The 16,687-nt window shown below is 42.1% G+C and overlaps 3 protein-coding genes across 4 annotated transcripts; all 3 read left to right on the top strand.

Moving 5' to 3' along the window:
- Positions 1-578: 578 nt before the first annotated feature.
- On the top strand, positions 579-2,439 carry si:ch211-173a9.7 (olfactomedin-4). The gene is made up of 5 exons (XM_034149520.1): positions 579-637; positions 737-910; positions 997-1,209; positions 1,288-1,435; positions 1,517-2,439. Exons 1-5 carry the CDS (start codon positions 584-586, stop codon positions 2,344-2,346), a joined length of 1,419 nt encoding a protein of 472 aa, XP_034005411.1. The 5' UTR covers positions 579-583; the 3' UTR covers positions 2,347-2,439.
- A 2,847-nt stretch (positions 2,440-5,286) lies between these two features.
- On the top strand, positions 5,287-7,391 carry si:ch211-173a9.6 (olfactomedin-4). The gene is made up of 5 exons (XM_034149435.1): positions 5,287-5,361; positions 5,447-5,614; positions 5,710-5,922; positions 6,019-6,160; positions 6,471-7,391. Exons 1-5 carry the CDS (start codon positions 5,314-5,316, stop codon positions 7,259-7,261), a joined length of 1,362 nt encoding a protein of 453 aa, XP_034005326.1. The 5' UTR covers positions 5,287-5,313; the 3' UTR covers positions 7,262-7,391.
- Positions 7,392-8,733: 1,342 nt separating this feature from the next.
- On the top strand, positions 8,734-16,482 carry rps6kl1 (ribosomal protein S6 kinase-like 1). Of its 2 annotated transcripts, none has more exons than XM_034148914.1 (12): positions 8,734-8,818; positions 9,526-9,642; positions 9,778-9,951; positions 10,253-10,377; positions 10,625-10,717; positions 10,805-10,852; positions 11,286-11,418; positions 13,207-14,592; positions 14,674-14,763; positions 15,603-15,685; positions 15,774-15,869; positions 15,965-16,482. In XM_034148914.1, the coding sequence occupies exons 3-12, from the start codon at positions 9,816-9,818 to the stop codon at positions 16,073-16,075; spliced, it is 2,301 nt and encodes a 766-aa protein (XP_034004805.1). In that variant the 5' UTR covers positions 8,734-8,818; positions 9,526-9,642; positions 9,778-9,815; the 3' UTR covers positions 16,076-16,482. The 2 variants fall into 2 exon arrangements, with proteins under 2 accessions (XP_034004805.1, XP_034004733.1); XM_034148842.1 differs by having other exon boundaries at positions 9,778-9,969.
- The last annotated feature ends 205 nt before the right edge of the window (positions 16,483-16,687 follow it).

Genomic DNA, 16,687 nt, shown 5'->3' with positions numbered 1-16,687 from the left:
TTCTTTTTTTTTGTTGAACTTTTTATTTATTCCACAAATATATAACATTCATGGAGATATACATAAAAATCACACCCGCCTCAGTTTACAGTCCACTTCAATCTACACGTTATTGCTCACATACACATACATACATTACCCCTTTCCTTCCAAGTCTTGGCAAATGATACATAAATACAGACATTCATTTAAATTCTCTGACCTTTCCCTGGGTAGTCGGTACAGACAGGTATGCTTACAAATCCGAAACAGGTGCTATTGTTTTTACTAATCTCTACATTTGCACAGCATATTCAGGGTTCAGACCATCAGGAAAAACATTTCATATTGCTTGGGAACTCTGTCAGATGGTAGACCCACCCATCATCTAATCCTTGAATTCTGATGCACACCCACTCGTAAATAAATCAAACAAACATAAGAGTATTTCCTTTCTGTTTGCTGACGATGACATCAAGTTTTACATATTGGCTAATTGTGATGTGAACAAGGACAGGTGTTTCAACCTGCGAGATGTAGAAACAGGCTATAAAAGCACAAAGGTCCAGCTATCTCAATCATTACAACTCTGACTGCATCAAGGATGATCGGCACGCTGTACTTCTTGGCACTGCTCAGCTCAGCGATGGCCTGGGGGGTATGTATGGCATGACTTAGATCCACTGATTCATCTTTATTCTTTGAGGATGATCTACTCCTGTATCAGCATGTAACCATCTCTTTTTGTTGCCTGAAGCGCTTAGGCCTGTTGAGCGAGGGCAGTGCGAGGAATGGGACCGGAGGTGGAAGTGGGGACCGGTGCACCTGTGATGCCTTCTTGCCCAGTTCTACCTTTCCTATTAAAGACCTGGTGGTGGTAGAGCAGACAGCCGTTGAGATCTCACACAAACTGGAGCTGGAGATGGGCAAGGTGCACAGGCATATTGAAGCATATGAAAGTATATGATAACTATTTGAGACTTCAATAAAGAGTGTAAAATCTTCATTTGATTTCAGCTGGAGGACTATGAGATAAAGCTGACAGCTTATGCAGAGAGGATAATAGAGCTGTCAGTACAGATTGAAAAAATGGAAAAGAACCCCGATGCATACAATGATGCCGACAAGGTTGAGATAAAGATTGAGATCAAACAAGCGGAGGCTCTGATTAAAGAGCTGCACCTCTCCATTAAAGGCTCCACCACTGTCTTTGAGTCTCTGCGTATACAGGTAAGTACATTTGATGGGAGTCAACGCATTACCAGTATGATGCCAATCCACAATGCCAAAACATGTGTTTACACCCAGATCACAGTCATGGTGCAGACCCTGACTAGGCTGGAGCTGACCTACGACAAGAACCTGGTTCTGGTGACGCGTCGGGAGTATATCACGGTGCAGCTTCAACTCGAGGAGTGCGAGAGACGACACCAGGAGCTTTTCAACCCGAACATTGGTAAGCTCACTACTTACGATATTCACATCTAAAATCTAAGTTTTCTTCGGACTCTAATTTCCCCCCTCTCTTTCTCTGCAGGTTCTTGTGCACACACAGGTATCATCAAGGTCAGCAAGCCCGTTGTAAGCCAACTGAATGCCAATCTTAATGCAGGCTACAAATATGGAGGCTGGGGGAAAGACTCAAAGCCTGTTCCTGACAGAGAATCTATGTACTGGTACTCCGGGTACTCCAGTGCCTCCATTGTTGACATCAGGCTTTACACTAACTACAAGAACCTCCTTTTGAGAAACCACTTTCAGCATCACAATTTACACAGCAGCTGGTATGGCACAGGGAACAATTTCATCTTCCGTGACAACACTCTCTATTATCAGATCAACAACCCGTTTGGGTTGGCCAAACTGAATTTCACCACAGGGAAATATGAGTCCAAGGTTATTCCTAGAGCCAGCAGCAGGTTCTCCTACACCAACTCCCCCAATCAGAACTTTGACTTTGCGGCTGATGAAAGCGGCCTGTGGGTGACCTATGCCAATGAGGAGTCCGCTGGTCGGATGGTCATTGCTAAAATAAACGAGCCTTCTTTTGGGGTTGAGGAGGAATGGCAGACTAGTGTCTATAAACCAGGCGTGAGCAATGCCTTCATGGTGTGTGGCGTTCTGTATGCAGTCAGAACAGTTGATATCAAAACCGAAGAGATATTTTACAAGTACGACACCAAAACCAAACAAGAGAGCTACGTCAGTGTTCCCTTTGAACGGTTCCAGGATAAGTATTCCAACCTGGACTTCAATCCCACTGACCAGAAGCTGTACATGTACAATGATGGCTACTATGTTAACTACCACCTGTGGTTTAACTACACCACTAAAGCCACTGTGGAACCACCACTTCTTTTGTCCTAAATCTGTATCTGTGACTTTACTGTAGCAGTGATTATATCTCTAGTTTTCCTCTTGAAGTTCATAAAGTGTATTAATTAAACTTCTTGATTTATAATAAATGATCTCAAGCATTGCAAATGTGTCAAGTGTTTCCTTGTTCAGATGTGATGAGCGTTTTTTATATTTATACTCTCTTCACCCACTCATTCTATACCTTCAAACTGAATTATAGTCAATAGGTGAAGGATCATCTAACTGCTGTTATTGTCCTTTATATTAGTTTTTTTTACACTGAAGGAGTGTAAAAATGCCCAAAAGATTTATAATGATACATCAAATATTATATATCTGTTTTCCCATTTACTTGATAAACAGTAGAAAATAATAATTACATACATACAAAGTGATGCATCTATTTCCACTATTATTAGATTTATTTTGGCATATACTGTGTATTACACTTGATTTGAAATGCTGGATTGCAGGATCAATTAATGAGGTTTCTTAGTAGTTCTAATGTGTGTACAAACTATCAATGTTGGCTCAATGGGTGATGCAACCTAATACATACATATTTGGAAGTGACAGACCTGTGCAATATCAATCAATCAATCAATCAATCAATCAATGTTTATTTATATAGCCCAATATCACAAATGTTACATTTGTCTCAGTGGACTTCACAGTTTGTACAGAATATCAGTATGACAATACGACACCCTCTGTCCTTAGACCCTCACATCGTACAAGGAAAAACTTCCAAAAAAGGAAAAACCCCACAGTTTAAAGGGGAACATGGGAGAAACCTCAGGGAGAGCAACAGAGGAGGGATCCCTCTCCGAGGACGGACAGACGTGCAATAGATGCCGTGTGTAAATCGAAGAGATAATACATTTACAACATAGGTAGACCAAATGTTTGGAAATGCATGTGTCTATAATAAGAAGATGAATCCACGAGGATGTCAACAATCCTGTGGGAGCCATCAGGGAAGTAGTATGATGAAAGTCAGGCAGGACCACAGTGACAGGTTCAGCCACGACTCGAAATCCAGGACTCAGATCAGGACTCAGGATCCGCCACGACTCAGGATCCCAGCGTAGATAGACACCAAATAGATTGTTTTCACTTTTTTTTATACTGTACATCTGTTTTAGTGAGCCAGGCAAGGTAGACAGGTATAACATATATATATAGTAAAAGCATTGATGTTTTAATGATCATATTAATTATCAAATTAAAGTTACTGATGGCTGAATTATTTAGCAGCCTCAAATTCAGGGTCACTGTCCCATTTTCATAACTGCAACCCTTGAATAGAACAGAGTCATCGTTATTGCTATTAGTAACACTAGTCTTTTTTCTAACATGACAAGTTAATGTCTGCTTTTTAACAGATAATAACAAATATCCCAACAAGATCAATAAAGGAAAACAATTGAATACTCTAATCATGTACGTTTTGCACCTCACTATGACAACAATCCAATGGGAGGGTGGAACTGCAATGAACAGCAGAAATAGTATGCATCAGCAGCTCGTTAGTTCAGGTTAATTTGTTTCCTTAAGTTGGTCAAGGATGACACAATGGAATAAAAAAGTCTACATTGTAATGATGTTAATCATTAATCATGGCTCTGTAACATGTAATTCTCCCAGTGAGCTATTCCAGTGAGACGGCATGCACTGAAACAGTGACAAGCACATCTGAAGGAAATGCACCCATAATTAATTAATCAATCAGACCTGTGCTGTAGAGGCAGATATATTCAGTGTTTGGGGAGGGACCACCTACTGTGATTACATGATAGTTAAATTCCTTTGTTAATTTAATTGAAACGTTTAAACCGTTGATTCCACTACAGCTGAAAACCGATAGATTTGAAGAAAAAAATGGTCGCCATCAATACAGACAGCACCAGAACTCTAGCAGCAGCTCTTTATTTTATTTTTTTTATTTTCCTTCTTATTTACTTTGATTCTCTTAGACTTGTTTCATCTGGTTTGTAACAGACTGGTTTTTACTAACATAACAGTTCAGGTATTGTTTGATCATTTTGTTGATGGGGGAATGATAATGTCTGCATTGTGTTCTTAATGTTTGTACAATATGAAGAATGACAACATCAAATAAATGGTATGTCATTTGGTATCCAAGGAGGACAGGCATTATTATACCGGATGTACAACAGGTGCAGTCATGTAAATCTTGATGTATGTTTTTTTGAAAAATAAATTAATAAAAGTTAAGTTAAAAAAAACGTCTTTGACTCCGAATTGTTGCACTTGATTGTTACATTTTACGGTATCATGTTGGATAAAAACGCCAGCTATACAACGTATGTGTTATGTAATAATAATAGTCATAACTGCAAACAATCTCTTTCCGAGAGTTTAAGTCAGCATTTTACTAAAAGTTTTTCCATTATGGCACAGTGTCTCCTTCCCATGAACTACGCTGATTAAAAGCACCACACAAGTCACATGCATACGATTATGCAATTTACAATGTGGAGTAAACTATACAAAGAAGCAATTTGATTATTTCATTCACAACACAGTGAGAACTGACTTTTAGGGTAATGACTATACAAACAAAGACGACCTGTTAAGCAGGATATATCATAAATGATGCAATTATATTAAACAGCCTGACACAGTGTGTGCCTGAGGATATGATGACCCCTATCTAACACTTGCGACATTCACCTAACAGGCCATAAAGATTATGAGGTTCAACAAATGGCATTTTTCTCATCCACACCCCAATGTTCTGATCAAACCTGACTTCTTCCTCAAATGTTATTGTGAGCAAACAAGGATACGGCCATTAATCCTGGGCTGCTTGTGAATGAACAGCTGGTCTTGTGCAGCTCAATTAACAACTATGGGAAGAGAGAAGGTGTTGGTGATGATGTGATAAGAGCTGTCCTTAAAAGCGTGGAATAAGGCTGCAGAGGAGACACTTGAGAGGTAAACTGAGACAAGATGCTTCCAATTCTGCTGCTGCTGCTCAGTCCTGCTTCGGCCTGGATTGTAAGTGAACTTTCTTTAACATTTGCAGGAGGGTCATTTATTAGAATCAAATGTAACGGCAATATCTTTACTTTTTGATTATCAGCCCGTGCATGACTGGGAATCCGGCAATGTGACTGCTTCAGTGGGTGAGTCAGGTCTGTGTGTTTGTCACGTGTATCTGCCCGAAATCACCTTCCCTGCAGACCGGGTTGAGCACATGCAGCAAGTCAGCCATGATCTGATCCTGGAGGTGAAAATTCAGATGAACAAGGTGCAGTAAGATTGATTAATACGGTAATCTTCCAAGCATTTTCTATGTATTTTGGTGACATCTTCATGCTGATTTCCCATTCTTCACTCTTTCAGATGATAAGCTATGTGGGTACGTTGGAGGGCTACTTGAAGGAACTGTCAGACTTGACTGTGAGAGTGTCCATGCTGGAGAGCAGTGCTGACAAATACATCAAACTGGACTTTGAGCTGCTCAGGATTGAGCTCAGAGAGTTTGAACTTCTGGTGTCTCAGCTCAAAGACTCCCTCAACTCCACCTCTCCCATGTTTGACAGTCTGTATATTGAGGTGAAAGAGCTATTTACTTAATAACTTTTAATTAACATAGATTTCTTCTTTATTAGAATAACACATTTACACTTTTTTTTTTTTTTTTTTTTCCAGATCCGTAACATGACACTCATTGTGAACCAATTGGAGACGTTCGACAAGAGCAACCTGGAGGTGATCCGCCTTGAGTTCGCTAAGCTGCAGAAGAAGCTGGAGGAGTGCCAGAAGGACCATGATGTAATCAAGCCAGATATTGGTAAGGCAACTATTCAACTGATGGTGGATAACAGATCGGAAAAATGTTGGTCTCTCAAATATGGAGATTTCCTACTTTTCTCTGTTTTGTATCAAATTAAACATCTTTGGGTTTCGGACTGACGTATCAAGACATTTAGAGACATCCCCTTGGACTTGGAGAAACTGGGATGAACTTTCTTCACTATTTTTGACATTTTTAAGACCAAACAATTGACCTAGAAAATATTTGGAAGAGCATATAACCGTTAATTTCAGCTATATTGTAAGGGTTACAAATAATAATTAACTTTTTTCTTTCTTCTTTCCAGGCAACTGCAATCGCACAGGAATCATGAGCATTGGCAAGCCAATGGTGGTCCAACTGAATGCTCATTTGAATGCAGGTTATCAATATGGGGGCTGGGGAAAAGACTCCAAACCTGTAAGAGGCTATGAATCAATGTACTTCTACGGTGCGTACACCAGTTACTATATATATGACTTCTATTTGTACTCCAACTATGAAAACCTGATTCTGAGGTCAGCATTGAAACACCATGACTTACCAAGTGGGTGGGAAGGTACCGGTAATAATTACATTGTACATAGTAACACCATATATTACCAGCACAACACTCCTTTCAGCATGAGCAAACTGAACCTGACCACTGCCAAATATGACTACAGAGTGATCCCATCTGCTAGTGAAAGTTTCTCGTACAGTTATTCGCCCCATCAGAACATGGACTTTTCAGCAGATGAAAATGGCTTGTGGGTAATGTATGCCACAGAGGCGAGCAAAGGTAAAATTGTCATCGCTAAAATAGATGAGAAATCTTTCGGCATTGAGAATGAGTGGAGCACCGCTGCGTACAAGCAGTTGGCTGGCAATGCTTTCATGGCCTGTGGAGTTATGTACGCCACCAGGTCAGTGGATCTGACCACAGAGGAGATCTTCTATGCGTACGACACCAGGACCAATGAGGAGAAACACCTCAGCATCCACTTCTCAAAGTTCCAGGAGAAATACACCAACCTGCATTACAATCCTACCGATCAGAAGCTCTACATGTACAACAATGGCTACTATGTGTCCTACAATGTGAGGTTTGACAAATAATGATGACTCCTCTCTGTGATCTACGTATCGTGATCGATACGATGAATCTGTATTTACTCAATTCCTCACTGCAGGTCTATAATTCTGTGTACTGTATCACATAGACTGTCTTTTCCTGAATAAAATCTAACTGAAGCATTCAAATTGGGTCAATTGCCTTGACTTTTTATGCAAATAAATAATGCTGCAACACAATGTTTTAATATATACAAAATTAAAAGAAATGGCACGATTGAAGATTAGTTTTAGATAATTAAAACAAGCAACAATTAAAAGTGCTTATATATCATTAAAAGTAAGATCCAGTATGTTCAATCCAGTATTCACATGTCTGTTTTTTCATAAGAATGAAAGTAGACAGATCCATTTATCATACTGTACATTTGTAATTGAATAGTTTGTTTAGAAGGGTTTTAAATCAAATGAAATATGGATCCAAGGGTGAGGGTTGCCAGAGCTGATGTCCATGTGCCATAAACATATACACAGTGTTTTTTTTAACAACAACAATACAAAGATGCAAGTACTGTAAAAACAGTACATCCCATGTAATGTTGTTTTTCAAACTTAGAGGAACAGGAAGATTCAACAATAATTTGCTCTGTTAAACGACATCTGCAGTTTTTTTTTATATTAAACCTATTAGCCTACCCTACAGTCCCAGCTAATCAAAATACAAACTGACTGAAAGGAGAAATTGAAATTAAATATCTCAAGTCTAGTGAAAGTAACTGGTAGTTTTTGATCCTCTGATGGTGATGCTAATCAGGAAACTGTGAATGCAAAAAATAAGGGAATATTTGATTGTGTTAGTAGCCTACAACCTGTACAGCACTGTATCAGGCAATTTCTAGCATAATAGAGCAGGTATTAATATATTAAAAACGTTCATCCGGTATAAAATATGCATTACACTAAATACGACCCCTTCTTTATTTTTAGATAAGGTTGCAGCATCTGATACACCACAGGCCTCCTCCTCTCCTACCATCCTGCTTGAGGCTGAAGCTTTTACCCCCCCCCCCACCCCCTCTGTAAACCGGCCCTCCCTTGGGAAGGAAACCACTCTCCTTTGTGCTGTGACTGGAGCCTGGTTCCATCTGGTACTGAGCACCAAGACCCTGCAGATTATAGATTCTGGGCAGGGTGATACCTCCATTCATAGTGGATGGGACACATTAAATAAATACAGCAATAATATTATAAATTTCATAGAGGATGTGTCATTAGACAACACAGTGGCATTTCGGAAGTAAAACAATCAGGGTTGAAAATGTCCTTCAGTCAGTGCACACAAAAACAGTACTGTCTCTTTAAATTTGCCAGCATCTGTCAGGTTTGGAGGATGGGAAGCACGAGCCCTGTGTGAAATGGGACCTTTGAGTGACATCACGCTCAGCCAATCAGAATCCTTGCCTCAGCTCCCTGCTCCTCCCTGCTCCTCAGAGGAGGGCGTTAGGCTGCTGGAGGCACTAGCCGCTGCCCGCTGCTGATGCTGCCGCTGCTGCCGCTGGATGGTGGAGGGTCCGGGGCATGGAAGCCTCACACTCACATCAGGTACAGTACGCTGTGCATCTGCCTGTTTCCGGTGCTATGGTTTTATTTATTTACCATGGTTGATAGCCAGTTGTTTTGCTGTGGGAGTGCATGCTGCTAGTAAGATGATGATGGGGGAGACTGGGGATGGCGCTGTGCGTTTCATAACACTCCTTAGATGATGTCGCCTCCTTGACTGTAACCAGGATGGGGTGTGTGATGTTTGTGTTTCAGTGTGTAGGCCAATTCCCTCCTCAAGGGAAAGAAACATTATATTTCAGATCAATGGGAGCTATTATAGTCACCATTAGCCTTCTCTGTCTGACTGTTGATACATTTCAATACATGTGTATGTAACAAAAGCTAATTGCATAATATTTGATGATTTGATGTGTCAGCACATGTATTTCCCATTAGAAATAATCCACTTCCTGTGATTAGTGATGTATTTAGACCACACTGTACCATATCTTTCTTGGGTAGTATAGTCAGATTGCTGTGTGGACACCCTCTCCAGTGTAACATTTAGGTTATCCTGTTGGAGATACATGACTACGTTATTTCCCCTAAAGACACACGACAATGTGCCTCAGTGCTCTGAGTCACCTCCCTATCATCTTGGACGTTTGCTACTCTGCTTCTTTCCATTCATCAGAAATAGTAGACACAGTCTTGTACTCACTTCCTGTGCTGGTCTGGAGGTTAACTCTTTGTTTCCACTGGTTCAGATGATCATGCTCTGGTACAGAGACCTCTACCTTAGATGCACTGGGGGCAGACACACACAAAGCCCAGTGACAACAGACAGAGATGTGTCCTACTGTTGATAAGATAAGGGAGCAAAGGTAAGGGCCAAGTTAACTCAAGTAAGATTCAAACCATTCACAATTAGGTTTCAGTTTCTTATTCAACAAGACACAACTTGTATTTCTACCATGTTTGAATCAGATGTCATTTCTAACTTTCCACGTTGTGCTCAGGCCCTTCCGGTCCTTGACGGGTACAAAACAAGGCAGCGATGGCGAAGAGAGATTACCTGGTGGAGGCGGCCAAGCAGATCCACATGGCCCTGGACAGCGAGGTCAATGAGGACTATGAGGCCGCTTTCAGCTACTACAAGAACGGGGTGGACTTGCTGCTCAATGGGGTTCAGCGTGAGTGGACAGCATTTGGTATGTCACACAATTGGTTAAGACTTTGTGATAAAGAGCCATTGGAAAAGGAGTGTTTGCATAAGTCATGTGATTGGAACATGTGGACCAGAATAAAAACAGGAAGTCACAAACCAAAGGTTAAACAGAGATTTCCCCCTTGGGTGTTAATAATTAGCTGTGTGGAACCTCCTTATCCTCCTTAACCCAGGAGCAGAGGTGTACTCCGGTCAGGGTCACACAGCTGCAGTTACTTCACTTTACTTTGCATTATTGTGTAATAGAGCTTCATTTTTTTTTATAGTGGACCCAAACAAGGAGCGTCGGGAGGCTGTCAAGAGGAAAACAACCCAGTATCTCAAGAGAGCTGAAGAAATCTTCATAACGCATTTGCAGGACAACCTAGGGAAGGGAAGCTCTCACTTAGGGGTAAGACTGTCATCCTTTACTGTCATTCACAAAAAGTAAAGCTAAACTCTAAATGTAGGGTTGAGTTATTTACAGCAGTCACGTATTATTGGCTAATATTGTCGTATCAGCATTTTTTGCTTGTTCTCCTTGTGAGTTGAACATAAAAGAGCACACCCTAGCCTACTTTGAAACGTTATGCTCAAAATAGCCTTATTCATCTCAAATACTGCGGTATTTCTTTCTCCTGGGTTGATTTAATCACCAGGGTTACAGCAGTCTGAGATTCCGTCCAATCAGACACTTGAGTTCGCCGGTGGAGGACCTGGAGATGTGTAAGGTGGTGGGAGTGACTGATAAGGTAAGACAGAAACACTTACTACCATTGTTTCCATATGAGTGATGTATTTGAGTATTGACACTCCTTGATTTGTTTTTCATTTCAAAGGTCCTGATTGTCCAAAGCATGGTCAACAAGGAGACGTTTGTCGTGAAGGTGAGTCAGTTTTCTTGTATATTTAGATATTTAAGGAAACCAGAAGTGAGTAAGAAAATTGGCCATTCCTTTGTTACATTTACATCTTTAAGATCCATCCAGTGTTAGCGGATATGTTTCGGGGGTTGTTGTCTGGCAGCGAGCCAGCCCTCTGTGGCAGGCCAGTCGATGGGTGCTCTCTCCCTCCTGTCTCCCCCAGTATCATCCTGCATTGATCTTCCTGAGAGCTCTCACACTTTTAGCCTATGCAAGTGCACCTCAAATTTCAGTGACCATAGAGATCTGGTTACACACAGGCACTGAACTCTAAAGGGGCAATCCAAGCAGTCTTTTTTTTTTTTTTTTAACCATGTCTGATTTAATGCCATGTTGTTCCATATTAACAAGTGCATATTTAAAAGATCTGTCAATGTGTGTGTGTGTGTTCTTGCAGAGTCTGGTCAAGTCGAGCTGGGAGAGCAGGGATAAGCCAACCATCATTCCTCAGGGGGTTCCCTACATGGTTAAGCTGCTCAGATATTATGTCAGCGAGGATGCTGTGTACCTGCATCTCGAGCATGTCAAAGGTGAGCGGATAGCTCTGTCCTCCTGTGTTGTTTGTTCCTTTAGACTAGTGGGAAGAAAACATTCACAAAACACACTATTTCGTGACTTAAAGGTGGGGTAGGTAAGTTTTAGAAACCGGCTCGAGATACACTTTTTGTTATATTCCATGGAATGCTCTTAACATCCCGATAGCAATGAATATCTTAAGTGCTTTGACAAAAAATCCATAAAAATAATTCATCTGTGGAAGCCGTAATACTGTAAAAAGCACAACCAATCATTTTAGCCGGCCCGGCTAAAATAACTGGATGGCCTACCTGCCTGTCAGCCTTCCATCTGTGCACAAACTTATCTCGTGCCCTCATTGGTCATGTGCGCGTTCGTGTGTGTTGGAGGAGGGGCTCTGTAAGGAAGTGGCAGATTTTTTCCGGTTGTGTATTTTCAAATTCTAGCGCACTCGAGCCGGTTTCTCAAACGTTTTCATAAATATTCACAAAAAATGTACATTCTTTAATGCATGGTTTGCATATTGAAACATAACATTTCAGAGACTTGTAATACTAAGAACATTTCTTAGTGTAAGTGTTAAATTGGTTACATTTTAAGTTAAAGGGGACCTATCATGCAAAATGCACTTTTGTACGTCTTTTATACATGAATATGTGTCCCCGGTGTTCCAGGGAACTCACCAAGTGTCAGAAAACACAATCCTCTCTATTTTCCTCCATACCCAAACTCTAAAAAAGGGGCTGCAACGGATCTGATACAGACTGATCTAGATTTGAACACTTGGTGGCGCTATGGCTATTGGGCCAACTCTCCACCTATCAGGGGAATGTAGGGTTGGGCCACGGCCGGCCATTGCCGCTCGAAAGCGCTTGAGACGCTGTAGTACATATGCCAGGCCTGTAAGTGGCGCTGTAGTCTGCCACAAAAGCAGCGAAGAAGACTTCCCGCCCATAGTTACCATGGTTACCCTTCTGTTTATTCTCCGCTGTGGCTTTTTTTCTCCCTCCCCGAGGCAAGCGTTTGCTCCCGCTGCTGTAATTCAATGCAATCCCTCCCCGTCGAGGCAAGCACTGTAATTCTCTCCGGTTAGTCCACCAGCAGATGACAAACACCCACCTCTCCGCCTCTTCCAAGGAACGAGGGGACCGTGCGGCAGAGTTTCAGTTTCAGTTTCTATCGCCGGTCAAGATGTCCGTTAAAGTTTAAATCTTCCGGACAAAATTAGAAAAGTGCCGGTCAAAGGTCTTCTTTGTTATTTATTGAGCTTTAAAACAATTGAATAACGACTCTATATAATAAAACACGGAGGACGGAGATCTCTATTTCTCCCCCTCTTCTGACAGCCCAGCAGCTGATCAGAGCACGGCTCACCTCTCCTGCAGGGGGGCGTCGTCAGCAGAATCAGCCCCGTAGACAGCAAACAGCACATAGAGCGAAATGAGGCATGGCTAAAATGCATGATCTATTTGGTATTTTGAAAACAGAAACGTATAAATATACCTTATATAGGTATGGTCCTACAATATATCATTTAAATATAGCATGATAGGTCCACTTTAAATCTAGGCTATAAGCTTAAGATTGTTGGCTTATTTACCTGCAGTGTCTTGCAAATCATATTGGATTTTACAACACAACTCTTTAAAGGTCGTTTTCTCACAAAAAAACATTGATGAACCTTGTTTTATAAAAGAAAAAAATCAAGTTTCATGTCGACCTATTTATTAGTTCGTTATTTTAGGAGTGCACCTGCTCCTACATGTTTATATGATCTATATGTTCTTCCCTTATCGTCCCAGGTGGGAAGCTCTTCTCCAAGCTGCACAAGCTGCGGAACGAGAAGGCCAAGGAACACCCAGAATGCATCACTTCTGGCCAGCCCAGCATCAAGCTGAAGACCAGCTACACCTCACCCACAATCAGCACAGACTACCAGCACAACAGCAGAGGGAGCACAGGAGTGATTCCAGAGAAACTGAGCGATGAGAGCCCAGACACAGACTTCCCCACGTCCTGGGACGAGACCCAGCAGCGCCTGGAGAGCTGCGGCACTCACTCCTACATCGAGGAGACGGGTTGTCTTCAGAACACGCGCTCCGCAGCCTCGTTTTATACCAAGCTCGATCGACTGACTCTGAATTCTAGCCTGAAGAGGACACAGGCCAACACCCGCATCCACACACCAGCTTCCAGTTTGTGTTTGCACCCCAGTGAAACTCAGGACCACCCTTCTCTTCCTCTCTCCTGTTCTCGGGTCAGTCAAGCTCTCGGTGTCATGTCAGATCCCCACAAAACACAGGCTGCAATGGGACTGACAGAGTGCAGCGCAGAGTTTGAAGTCGCTTGGAAAGCTGCGGATCCAGCTCACAACTCTGAGCACATAAACCCCTATGCAGTGACTGACTGTCTTTTAAAAAGCACGCCAGGACAAACACCACCTCGTACAAACCAGACCTCATGTAAAAATAGCAGTCTAACTTCCTCACCTGCCATCTTGCATCTTCCTCTCCATTGCCAAACCCAGATCCGTGGCAGGGCATCGTGGGAAACCAACGGCTCTAACCAAGGATCAGTTTTGAGTGGCAGCTCTGCAGATACAGTTTCAGACTTAAAGCAGGAGCACAGCAGTCCCACCGCAGAGGAAAGTAACGGCATGTTGGTCATCAAGAGCACAGACAGAGCAGTGTTTTCTGAGCACATAGACACTTCAGAAAGCTCCTGTCACTCCTCGGCTACCCTCTGCCACAACATAGCAGAGAAACAGGGGACATTTCTGGGGGAAACACGTTCAAATGACGGTGTAGAAGAGGCCTGCGAAGTGCTGAGTCACGGAGAGAAGGTGGCACCTGCGAAAAAGCGATCATTTGTGAGCTGGTTCTCCACAGGCCCTGCTGAAGCCCCGCCTCACAGGAAGTGGAACGGGGAGGATGCGTCTGTTAAATCTGAAGGATCGGGGGGGCAGGGGGAGGAGGACATCATAGAGGTGGATGGATGGTGCCACACGCCTAGGGTCCCCGTGGAAACCTCCAGGTCTGCAGATAAGGCCATGCACACCTGCTGGGGGCTCTCGGAAGCAGAGGTCCGTGTCTCGGGGGCTCAGGTCCTGCTGGCTCTGGAGAGTCTGCATCAGCAGGGCATTCTGTGTCGGGACCTCAACCCTAGGAACGTTCTGCTCACCAGCAACGGTGAGTTCATCATTACAGTAAGAGAATGCATGTGGAGAACGTACATACTTCTGATTTTGACCAGACGCAATGTCTTCACAGGGAAAGTGTGTCTGACTTTTTTCGGACAGTGGAGTGAGGTTCAGTCAGAGATCTGCTCCAAAGCCATGGAACAGATGTACTGCGCTCCAGGTAAACATACGTATTACTGTAAGCTCAACCCAGAGGTGGAATGTAATTGAGCATATTTACTAAAGTACTGTTTTTAATGCATGTGCCTAACTGCTTTATTACAGTCTTTGTAACCCCCATGTTCTTCCAGATGTGGTCATTGTTCAATCTTTGTGATAAACTGAAAGATTCAGTGTTGATTTATGGGTAAATTCTCATACTTTTAAAGATAAATAAATCATTCAAAACCTCTCTTGGATCAGCTTGAAAATGCAAAGTAAAAGCAGGGCTGTTTTTGTTATCCAATGAAAAGTTGACCTTTACAGATAGGTGGTTCTCGTAGGTCAGCAAACCTTTGTCTTTTAAAGTATGATCTATGCTGTAGACTTAACTAACCAACAGTATATAAAAGTGTTAATATGTACACAACCATAAACATCTAAAGCAGTAAAATGCAACATTTAAATTAATGTAGCAGTATTATTAATACATGATATATAATTGTTCCACACAGAGGGGGAATGTTTATGTAGCGCTTTTACATTTCATACTTGATTTGCTGATAATACTTACATATGTTAAATTAAGGTTTTGCAAGGTTTTAACTTATGATGGATTTGTTCAGTGGGGTTTTAGCACTTAGTCAAATTCGGTAAAAGTTTTACTAAAGAATCTGAATATTTCTCACACCTCTGGCTTGGTGTTTAACTGCCACCTAGTGGCAAGATTAAGTCGGTTCACTTTCCTCTGAATAAGAAGCAAAGTACTGCATATTATAATAGTAATAGGAAGACATCACAACACATTTCCATAAGTTTTGTGCATGAGTACAACTTACCTCAGCCCCTGTATGTTGACAGAAATTGGAGGCGTGTCCAGGATAACGGAGGCTTGTGATTGGTGGAGTCTCGGGGCTTTGCTGTTTGAACTCCTAACAGGAATGGTAAGCTTACAAACATCTTCAGTATTACAGAGTTATTTCTGCACATTGCATCTTGACTTCCCTCTCTCTCTGCTCTCTGTGCCTGCAGCCGCTGTGGCAGCTCCACCCAGCAGGGATCCACTCCCACACCCAGCTGCTCATCCCCAATCACCTGAGCGCTGCCGCCGCCTCTCTGCTCACTGAGGTCAGACTTCAGGCTTCTCTTCTGAACATTATGCTCAGTGTCAATACATGTTGAGATTTTATCTTACAGTGTTTCTCCATTATGCTGCTTCACAGTTGCTTCAGTTTGATGCGGGCTATCGCCTGGGTTCTGGTGGGGGGGGCGTCAGTGACATCAAGTGTCATCCCTTCTTCAACAGCGTCTCATGGAAAGCTCTGAGCTGCTAGCAGGTGCTTCACCCCTGATCCCTAAGTCCCGCGCTGGAATTGAAGTTAAAACACTGAATCCTACACATCTCGACTGGATTCAGCACCAGATGGCTTGTTTTCTTTGCACTCTTTTGTGCTTCCCAAAGAAGAAAGACAGTAAATACTGAAACATGAACAAACCTGGTGAACCATGTCCCTTACAAAACATGAAACATCTATTTTAACTTCATGTATGATGGCCATTTTAGATACCCTGATGCAATTTTGGTACATTTACGTTTTATAGTATCCATGCAGATTATAACAATGCATGAAAACTGACATTACATTCGACTAAATTCTGACAATTACAAATGTCTGCAGTCTGCCATTAAATATTGTGAAGAAACAAAGATGTTAGGCAATAAATTGTTACCTTCTCTATCCCTGGGAGTTCATTCATTGTCGAGGTCTTTGTGCGTTTAATTGCTTTTGAGTCAGTGCTTTTTTGGGATTGCATGATCCGTAAAAGGGACTCAAAGAGCATGACAAATGTATCATTGTATGGTTGGACATTTATTTATTGGTTAGACTCCGCCCCCATCTTATTAGTCATCATCTAAGATTCCACAACCCACTAACATACAATTG

This window comes from Trematomus bernacchii, unplaced genomic scaffold (genome assembly GCF_902827165.1).
Source record: "Trematomus bernacchii unplaced genomic scaffold, fTreBer1.1, whole genome shotgun sequence".
NCBI classification, from domain to species: domain Eukaryota; kingdom Metazoa; phylum Chordata; class Actinopteri; order Perciformes; family Nototheniidae; genus Trematomus; species Trematomus bernacchii.
The sequence above is the reverse complement of the archived record's forward strand: the minus strand, read 5'-3'. Positions and strand labels throughout refer to the sequence as shown.

Coding starts and splice junctions, on each gene's coding strand:
- si:ch211-173a9.7 (XM_034149520.1), top strand. CDS start 584: ATGATCGGCACGCTGTACTTCTTGGCACTGCTCAGCTCAGCGATGGCC. Junction 638..736: donor GCTCAGCGATGGCCTGGGGG/GTATGTATGGCA, acceptor TGTTGCCTGAAG/CGCTTAGGCCTGTTGAGCGA. Junction 911..996: donor TGGAGCTGGAGATGGGCAAG/GTGCACAGGCAT, acceptor ATTTGATTTCAG/CTGGAGGACTATGAGATAAA.
- si:ch211-173a9.6 (XM_034149435.1), top strand. CDS start 5,314: ATGCTTCCAATTCTGCTGCTGCTGCTCAGTCCTGCTTCGGCCTGGATT. Junction 5,615..5,709: donor TGAAAATTCAGATGAACAAG/GTGCAGTAAGAT, acceptor TCACTCTTTCAG/ATGATAAGCTATGTGGGTAC. Junction 5,923..6,018: donor TTGACAGTCTGTATATTGAG/GTGAAAGAGCTA, acceptor TTTTTTTTCCAG/ATCCGTAACATGACACTCAT.
- rps6kl1 (XM_034148842.1), top strand. CDS start 9,816: ATGGCGAAGAGAGATTACCTGGTGGAGGCGGCCAAGCAGATCCACATG. Junction 14,764..15,602: donor ACAGATGTACTGCGCTCCAG/GTAAACATACGT, acceptor GTATGTTGACAG/AAATTGGAGGCGTGTCCAGG. Junction 15,870..15,964: donor CCGCCTCTCTGCTCACTGAG/GTCAGACTTCAG, acceptor GCTGCTTCACAG/TTGCTTCAGTTTGATGCGGG.